This window comes from Elaeis guineensis, chromosome 9 (genome assembly GCF_000442705.2).
Source record: "Elaeis guineensis isolate ETL-2024a chromosome 9, EG11, whole genome shotgun sequence".
Classification (NCBI taxonomy): domain Eukaryota; kingdom Viridiplantae; phylum Streptophyta; class Magnoliopsida; order Arecales; family Arecaceae; genus Elaeis; species Elaeis guineensis.
This window is the reverse complement of record NC_026001.2, coordinates 5,602,731-5,612,730: the sequence shown is the minus strand read 5'-3', so window position 1 is coordinate 5,612,730 and position 10,000 is coordinate 5,602,731. Positions and strand designations below refer to the sequence as shown.

The following is a 10,000-nucleotide window of genomic DNA, read 5'->3' as shown; positions in this document are numbered from 1 at the left end:
GATATGCAATTTGTGAAACTGGATAAAGGTTTACATTTTGTGTGATTGTAAATGGATTTGTTATGGATTGAGAGATTTGTTCACCAGAATTTGACTTAAATAGATCTGAATATAACCCATTCCAACCTACCGCCACCCCAAAGTCCAAAATCTTGACCTAGTATTTGATAATGGAATTGGAACAGCCTTGATTAATTGGACTTACACCTAATAGCCCATAACTCTTTCTTCCTTTTTTTTTTTTTTTTTTTTTTTCCGAGGAGAAAGTCTTTGTGCACTGCATGCATGCAATAAAAATACACCGCCCCATCTTATTGAGCCACATAACTACCACTTCTAATGCGTATTTAATATTTACGATTCTATTTTTTTAAAAAAATTAAATAATAAAAATATCCCTCCTCTTTTAAAAAAATTTTAACATCCTATGATATATTATGATCAAATTATGACTTCCTGCACAACAGTAAGTCATAACTTGATTACAAGATGTTATAAAAAAAGAGACATTTTTATTATTTAAAATTTCATAAATTTTCAAAGATAAAAATATTCTTCTCTCTTTATAATTTTTTGAAAAAAATTATAACTTCTTGCACAACAGAAAATCATAATTTAACTGCAGGACATCTTAATATACCTATAAAATGCTATGATTTTTTTAAAAATAGAAAGAATATTTTCATCATTCAAAATTTCAAATCAAAAAATAAAACTGCAGACATTAAATGTATATTGAAAAACAGATCTAATAAATAGGATGGTACATTTTACTGCACCGCATGCGGTGCACAAAGAATTACTCTTTTTTCTAGAGGGAGCGTGGGGAATTTTGGATGCCTACAGTAAACATGTTATTCAAAAGGAGCATGCATGGAGGATGCTAGTTTTGGTTGTAAGATGATGGTTTATAATCTTGACTTCCAAGGTTATGCCCACAAAAATATTTTTTTCAGGGTACCCTGATAGCGAAAAAAAATGAACTCAGGAGATAATATTTACCAGAAAATAACAAACTGGATAAATTGCCACCATCTTCTCATTTGGATTGATGGGCACACTTGATCGAAAATTTGCTTGCAATTTACATAATACGACTCCTTGAACACCACCGAACCATAGAAGACAATGACACAGCAATACTCTCTTCATTACCAATAAAAGTCTCAGCACCCTGCATCCTAGCAGATAACCCTGCATACAAGTTTGCAATCAGCAAACAACAATCCACCAAATATTATTCCTGGTCTGCCTCATGTGGGTCTATCACCAGCATCATTAACGTTTCAGGGGGATTAGTCATCAAAAATATTAGTGAACTCAGGAAACAAATTCATGGTTCGCTCATGTTTCCAAGTCAACAGACCCAAATAAACATCTTTAAATTGACCCAACAAAGGAGCACGCACTTATAACCTTGCATACTGGGTCATTTACTTGCAAATTAAATTGTTAGCAAATCGACCTAGATAATTCCAATTCTTTAAAACTTCATGGTGATCCTATTACTTTGTAACAATCATGGATATATGGGGATTTTATACCAGTCCTGACCGCTTTATCGTCTCATCTTTGGTCTCTTCGAAGTTCATACCTGGTAGTTATGGCCTGAATGATAATTGAGCACTTTCTGTTTTTGCCAATGTTAATGCTGCTGAAGTATCTGAAAGATAAACACCTACAAGAACTGAGGAATGTTAGCCACACCCAGATACCATTGTTTGTTATCTACACCATGAATCCAAATCTTAGGTGATGAAGTTGTATGATGAACCTACAAAAGCAACCTATAAGCATGATTCAATTTTCTCATAGAAAAGTAGGCTGGCTTCTGCAGCAAAAACAGCTTCTTCTGTGACACTCGATGCTTCATGGTCTGAGATATAAAGCCACTGCCGGTCCCCAGTTCCTATTGATCTCATAGAATTACCACTTTCTGCCTCAGATGCCACTCTTCTATAAATTGCATAATGCCCACTTCCAGTTCTTCCATAATGCTCAACAACAGAAGAGAGGCAGTATAGGGAACTCTTTGTGGAGCATACCTCACCAATATCAGTGACCTGAAAGGTAAGTTTGTAAAGGTCAGAGCTAGATGATACCCGACAGCTAATAAAACCAAGCAAGGTTAATCACGTAGAAAGTTTGAAATTTAGACTCTCTTCCGTCTAGAGACATGGAAGGAAAAAGGTATAAGAGAAAGGAAATCTTGGTCCATGTAGAAAAGTTGACAGTCTAAATGCATGGCGTCGCTTGCAAAAAGCATGACAATTTTTTTCTATATTCCAGTAGAATAGCCTGTTTACCATCTGAATAACATGATGTCACTGTAGTTTCTCAAAGCTTACCTAATTACAAATGCATTGCGAACAAGAATCAAAACAAATAGTCCAAGAATATGATGCTCCCTCACACATAGACGCACACGTACACACACTGCGCATTCATGCGCATACACGCGCGTGCGCACACAGACACACACAGAGTATGACTAACAGCAATAATAACATCATTAATATGCAAGAGGATAGACATGCGATTTCTGCACTAATGTTCCAGTAAAGAATCAAATCCACTACACATAAAGCCTGAAAAGCCAGAAGATTGTTTTTTCCAAAGAAAAAGCAGGATAATTCACCGACCTCTTTATTGGGTCCTGGTTCACAACTAGAAAAAGGTTGAGAGCAATTGACATCAGAAGCAGCAATCATGCTTTCAAGAACTATATAGTTGCTGTTATCTGGGGTAGCAATTCCAGAAGGACTTCTGAATGATTCATAAACAGACTTTCCCACCTTGTTTCTTGACAAGGTTTCCGATGAAATATTTTCTCCCACAATCCCAAATATGTGGGTAGCATTCGCATTTCCTGATGCATATCTAAGTGGCTTAGTTGAGGAACCAATGGTTGCTCCAGCCCCTTCCTCTGTTTTCGCATATTTTCCATTGAAGTTTGTTGTTCCACAGTTCTTGTAGCTTCCATGAATGGAAAGAGGTCAAGCAATAATGGAAAAGAAATATGTCCCTACAACCAAAAAGTTGTTAATTTTACAGGATGCGCCAAGAAAGGTCTCAGCAGAGGAGTGAAAAATGAAGGGTACCTGAAGCTTAATTAATTCACCATGTCTATTCATTGAAGCACGTTGTAGGTGAATGCACAAAATCTGAAACAGTACAACAATACGCGAGAATCATGTCAACTTTCAGTGTTGAGTATCTTCATACAACTAGTCAAAGAAAATACGCTAGTCTCGAAGTTAGTTTTTTTTTTTTTTTTTTTTTTGAAAAAAGACCAATATGCATCATACCTTAGGACAGCAGGCAATGCTCAATTGCTTTAAAGCATGTGAAAACCCAGTCCAACTTATTTCTTCCTGAAGAAAAAGATTTCTGCAATCACAAGAATCAAACTTGATGCACTTGCTAAGCATATTTATTTTTGCCTGAAAGATAATCATAACTCAAAGATGTCAGACAAGGTATTTCATATTTTACGTGATTTTAGAAAAGCATTGAGAATTTCAATGCTTGAGTCATCAAGGTCAAATATGGAAAATTGATTATCACCCAAAAAAATACCTCATTCTTTTCTGCTTTGAGAGACAAATATTTCAAAGCAGCAATGTGCCAACAGCTACCGCAATGATAATTCTCTAGATGTTCTACTGCAGTAAAATGTTTAAGGCAATCTACCAGAGTGCATCCCTCAATCTAGGATCAATACAGAAATGAAAAGAAAATCATTATAAATAAATATTACATAGAACATAAAAAAATAGCGGGGATCAGGACCAAAACATACAGAACCAAGAAAATAAGGAGGCCTTCAGTAGACATACGATATCTGCCCTTCCATCCAGCACAGGTGAGAGAGGCAAGCAGCAAAAATGCTCAAAATCCATTGAAAGCTGTGCATATACAAAATATGAGAAAGAAGAAAAACATAACACTGCTAAAGCCCATAAATAAAGCAATCAACATCAATCACATGTCAAGCATCAGCCCCACTGAAAAAAAATCAAACACCATTGCCCTTTCCTACTGGGGGAAAAAAAAGAATCTATCTCAACCATGATCAAAAGCAAGAAGTTCCACACCTCAAAAGGAAGGCAATGTCAAAGGACAGTAAAGAGTCAAAAGGCCAGCCAAGCAAAAAATGAAGTATTATAAAAATTCTCTATTTGCCATTAGAAAGAAGTAAATTGTCTATTTACATGATTATGCTCAACAATCACCAATCAAAATATACTTGGAAAGGTCATTACCATAGAAGAACAACTTCTACAAGTCAACATGCTCCCAATAGTTCCATCAAAAGGCCCAAAAAAATGTTTTCTCCATCGCTTACACTCTGTCTGTCCTCTCGACGGCACACAAATCCTAGAAGGAAAAGCAGTAATGCCGGCTATACTACTGCCATGTGGCACATAAGACTGCGAAATTTCCTCTTCTAAAGAAGACAAAAGATGAATTAATGCTTCTGCAGCATCCTATGAACAGAAAATCAAAGCAATTTAGGGAGTAAAAACAATGTCATGAGCAAGATTTATCAACTGCTGAAGCGAGAAAAAGCTCTCAAACCAGACCTGCTGTCTTCTTAAACTGAAGCTGCTAACATATAAGCTCAATGCAACCATCACTTTTCGTGGATTAAGTACAGTTCTTTCTTCTTGAACAATGCATAGCTCTGCAAAATATATATACTAAGCTCAAGGAAGAAAAACACAGAGAGAGAGAGAGAGAAGTAGATTCCAGAATAAATTGCAAAGCAACAAGCTTACCTAAAGATCTGACGAATGGCATCATATGAAACATAAGACAACAGAAACAGAGTTCCAGAACAAAAAAAAAAAGCATGAAATAAGAATTAAAGGTGGGAATCTAATTAAGAAATAAGACATCTGCAAAGAAATAATAGAAGCATTCAGAATAAAATTTGAAGCAACAATTAGTTATACATGTCCATTTAGAAGACATATTATGACACTTGATATCATAGAAGCATCACGCAGGAAAAGTATGAGATATTCATCTGATTAACAAAAGAAGGTTATGCTGATCTTGTATTCCACTTGCATGTTTTTCTCACACCGAATTGCTGACAGATAAATGACAAATCTTGAACTATTACTTATTTCGAATAACATAGTTACCTTTTAATAATGAAGTCAAAGCAACAGTAAGAGGCATCCTTTCCGATAATTCCTCAATCCATGGACCATCAACAGCCAGTATATTTTGGAGAAAGGGAAGGAAACAGCTACAACTTGCAAGTGCCTGTCAAGGGAAAAAATCAGGCTTTGAGTTAGCAACAGCAGTATTGGTGAAATCAAGAAGACAAAGTGGACTCAGCTTATTAGCTTGCTAATGGCAACTACCTAAGCAGTTGCACTAAATAGCATGTCAGCAGAACAAGTGTCCAGCATAACTAGCCACATGACGATCAAAATTTATTGATAAATCAACCCACTATATTTAATATAACAAATGCAGATGATAAAAGATTATAAGAAGCAATGCAAGCCTATAAAAGCACATTTAATCCAAACATTCTAGCAAACATTACTCGGTTTACAGCATAGAACCTTCCAAAAATTATTACATCTACATGGTGTCAATTCTGCTATGAAATAGCGCTAACAAGTATGTGCTATGCATGTGATAGAGGGAAATTTGGTAATGATGAGCTTGTCATCCCTATCCTCAAATACATTACATCTGTCCAGTTACATGATGGTCATAAACCATAATTGTAGCAAAGCATGAAGCACAAGGGTGCATCCATGCATCTAGCAGAGACAGATAGAGTTGCTCGTGAAAAGGTTAAGAGAGAAAAGAAGAGGGCAGAAGGGTGTTGACACGTGAATGGACCTATCTAAGCTTTTCCTTTTAAGGATGTGTACAGCATGATTGCCAAAAAAAGAATCAATGAAATACGGTACACGATGGAATATTATCAGCTATCTATTCAAAATCAAATTCAATTTTCAAAAAAAAAAAAAAACACCAATACATGTTTAGTAAGCAGAAAAAATAATATTTTAATACTACTATTATTAGGTTTATTTATTAGGGTGCCACCAATTTGAAACCATGCACATATGAGTTACCATCACCAGCTTGAGTTGCTTCAAACCCAAATAGACTTGCAGAAAGCTAACTCTACTACAGATTTCGAGTTTGCATAAAAATTCAATAACTAAAATCAAGATTTTTCATACCAGTACTGGCGGCCGTTTTGGCTGGCCAACGGTACGATACAGTTCCATACTGTACCGAATCGAGGCGAACCGATGAAGGAACCTGAAGCCGAACCAAGAGAAGAAAAAGAGCGAAAGAGAGAGAAATAGAGAGAGAGAAAGGAAGGAAGAAAGAAAAAAGGAGGGGAAGGAGCCGGCGGGGCCACCGGATGGCTTCCTTCTGGCCGCCGAAGGGCGCAATCCACGCGCGCGGCGCCGCGAGCATGAAACAGGGGCGACGCCCCTGTTTCACGAAATTTTTTTTCAAAATCAGGTTTTAAGTGAAGCCGGCCGATTTTTTTTTTAAAAAAAATCCTGAAATCGGCAACTAGGTTGCCGACTTTATGAGTTTAAAACCCAAAAAAAAAAAATGAAAATAGACCATCGCCAATTTCGAAAAAGAAGAATAGGACGAAGCCGTGGAGGGGCTCCGTCCGCTTGACCGCCCTCAAACCATCGGCATCGGCTCGTCGGGGCTCCACTCTCAGGCCATCGGCATCGGCTCGCCGGCCACCGAGCCTTGCGATGGAGGCGCCGTCCGTCCGATACGTCGCCCCTCCGGCCAAGCTCTCTCTCTTTCTCGCTCTTTCAAGTGCCCTATCAGGCGATAACGGAGCTCAGAAGTCCTCCGACGGCCGTAGTGGGCCACCGCCGGCCTCCGACAGCTCCCGCCTCCCTCTCCCTCCTCTCTCTCTCTCTTTCTCACTTTTTCTCTCTTTCCCTTCTGGTACCGTCGGTATACCGTTTGAATCGACCGAACCGTGTCGGTTCCCAATCGGTTTAATACGGTATGGGATGTACCGACTAGTTTGGCACGGTACAGAAAATCCTCACTAAAATACACAAAAAAGCCCACCACTGTATTTTCTCACAATATTTGAGGTAAAAATTTGCAACCTCCAAGACAGAGCAATGATATTAGTTTTAGATAACATACATATTCCACAATTTACAATAGTTAATAGTGAGTTATGAATGCAAGAGTCAATAAAAAGTTCATTAATGAATATTGTACATGGGTCATCAATATGTATATATGTACATTCTGCTTTGATGTATTCCCACATGTTGAGGACATATCCTTATTACTGCAAAAGATGACAGGTGCATTACATATAGCATGAGTAACTATATTATTCATCATGTTAAGAGTAATATTTAGATGTATCTTACCTGTAATATCACATTAAGGAAGCAATTGTTTCCAAGATTCTGCAAACCAGCCACATAGTAAGTGATCTCGGATGAGTCCCTTTGCTCAGATACCCATGGAATAGAAAGATAATTCACATTACCATCTTGCAGGACCACATATAAACCTGCCGCCCCTATTCCCAACCCAAGTATACCAGCCACAATATGATATCGAGATGGAGAACTTCCATTGATGGCAGATAGCATCTCAAAACCATGCTTGAGTTTCAGGATAAGATGATTGATGTTTACTTCCCTTTTATATTTCATAGGATAAGAAACCACTTTATAACCTCAAGGTTGTAAAGCCTGTCCCCGAAGAACCAATATATATTATGATGACCTGCACAGAGACATGCATCATCAAGGAGGAGGAAAATTTTTACTTGAGAATTTCCTGTGCTCATAGATAAAAAACAGTGACAATGCAATCTATATTCCAAGAGTCTACAAAAACTAAACTGCTAGACTTTCTAATCTTTTGAAAGAGATAGACTAAACATTATACACAGATCTCTCCAACTCACACCCCCCCCCCCCCGAACGAGAGATAGAAGCATTATATAGATCAAACAGAGAACCTTCAATACATAGCTATATCAGAGTTGCAATCACAAAAACTAAAAACCTAAGCTTAATGAGGTATCTTGGGACACATAGTAAATAAACAAGTTAGAAAAGATACAGGAACCACTAATGAATGTCATCTAATATCTTCTTTCGGTCACATTAGTTAGGCTACATTCTTTCAAATATAGCTCTTGAACACCATCCCACAATTACATTATACTTTCCACCACCTGATCATAACACTCTTTTCCACACATTGAATTTCTGTATCACAACTTTAAGACTCCTCATAAGCCATCCATCAAATCTTCTTATTAACCAAAAGATGCTCATATGTTTTTACACATTTAGATAGCCCTTTTTTCTCCAGCCACATCCTCTCAATTCAAAGGTAATGGGAACCTTAAATTTCACTCTAGATTCTAGGATAACCATAATTAAATGAGATACGCTCAGATGTCTTGCTACGGAGATCCAGCTGCTTGAAATGAACTAATGGCTTTCCCAACACAGAGAAATATAAAATAATCAATCTCCATCATCTACTGGCAGGTACAACTATTGTTTCTTGTAATTTTGAGAGGGTTATTCCATCTCCATCAAGTCATGGTCAAAACCCTAGAGAACTCCTTTTATACTTGACTTAAACATGGTACCTAATATCTTCCAAAGTATAACTAACTGGGTGGCATAAACATAACCTGCAAGACAACAAATTTATCAACAACAATATGTTTTACTGTAACTGCTTCAAAGGAAACCTCATATAAACTTCCATATTGCTGCCATTAATAAAGCTGCAACCAAACGGACCTTCTCATCATTAATGGTATGGATGCAGGGCATGAGCAGGTTTATAGCTTGTTAGTGGTGCATGAATAGATGGTTTAGTCTATAATCAATACTATATTACTCACAAACTAGCACTTGCAATGCATATTTTATAGAAAAGAAATACAGCATAATCATACACCATCTTTGAATGTTTTAGTTCTTTTACTTTTGAATTAATGATAAATTTATATCATATGCAAATGGAATATTAAGAATGAATAACTAAATCTGAACAAAAAATAAAATCAAATCAAATCAAAACAGAAATAATTGACTTTGAATATTTAGTTGTATTTTTTTTTTCCTAATACACTATGAGATTTGATTCCACCTGATGATATTCTAATTTCATCTTCCTCTAATGCATTATGGCATTTAATCAAATATTTGTTTTTGATAATTCTGAGATATTTTATTGCATTTTTTTCCCCAAATATATGGTAATTTTTTTATTGAGTTCTCTTTATATTCTTTATTTATTGGAAATAGGAGACATTTTAAAATTCAAATAAGGGTATGTTCATCCATAAGGTAGAAAGATGGAACCCATAGGAGAATTATTCCAAAACATCAAACTATACAGCATAGAAAAAGAGATAGTCATAAATTTCAGATGAAAACAAAATCTTTACCTAAATTCTCAAATGTCTAACTTAAAAAAATAAAGAAAATGCAATTAAACATCACTAGAAATTAGGAAGGAAAATGCAACCGAATATCACAATACACCAGGGAAGGAAATACAATCAAAAGTCTCAATATATTAGGAAAGAAAATACAATTAAATATCACAATAATTTAGAAAGGAAGAAAAGATTTAATATCTTAGTATATGAGGAAGGAAAATGCAATCAAATACCCCAATCAATTTCTCGTTTGTCTTCAAAAAATATTACTTCTATTTTATATCCAGATTTAATTATTCAAATTTTGTACATTCCATTTGCATAACCTCTAAAATACAAATAAGTAAAACAACATAGATGGTCCATGACTATGTTATGTTTATTATCTTATGGGAAAAAAATGAATGCAATGCACATGCCTATCAGCTAGTTTGAAATTATAGAGAGGCTTGGGGAGCATATAAACAGAACAAGAAGGATAAGGGAAATATGGAAGACATATGTCTCTTTGCCGCTCAGGTACCCGCAAAGATTCTA

The 10,000-nt window shown here is 36.2% G+C and overlaps 1 protein-coding gene across 1 annotated transcript; it reads right to left on the bottom strand.

Moving 5' to 3' along the window:
- Positions 1-1,017: 1,017 nt before the first annotated feature.
- Positions 1,018-7,930, bottom strand: LOC140851689 (ubiquitin carboxyl-terminal hydrolase 27-like). Its single transcript, XM_073243739.1, is given in 12 exon segments — positions 1,018-1,687; positions 1,779-2,063; positions 2,643-2,854; positions 2,857-3,025; positions 3,102-3,164; positions 3,309-3,443; positions 3,580-3,711; positions 3,840-3,908; positions 4,266-4,490; positions 4,587-4,687; positions 5,154-5,277; positions 7,413-7,930. Coding segments are annotated over 11 exon segments (1,797 nt in total). The 5' UTR covers positions 7,704-7,930; the 3' UTR covers positions 1,018-1,687; positions 1,779-1,787.
- Between the last annotated feature and the right edge of the window lie 2,070 nt (positions 7,931-10,000).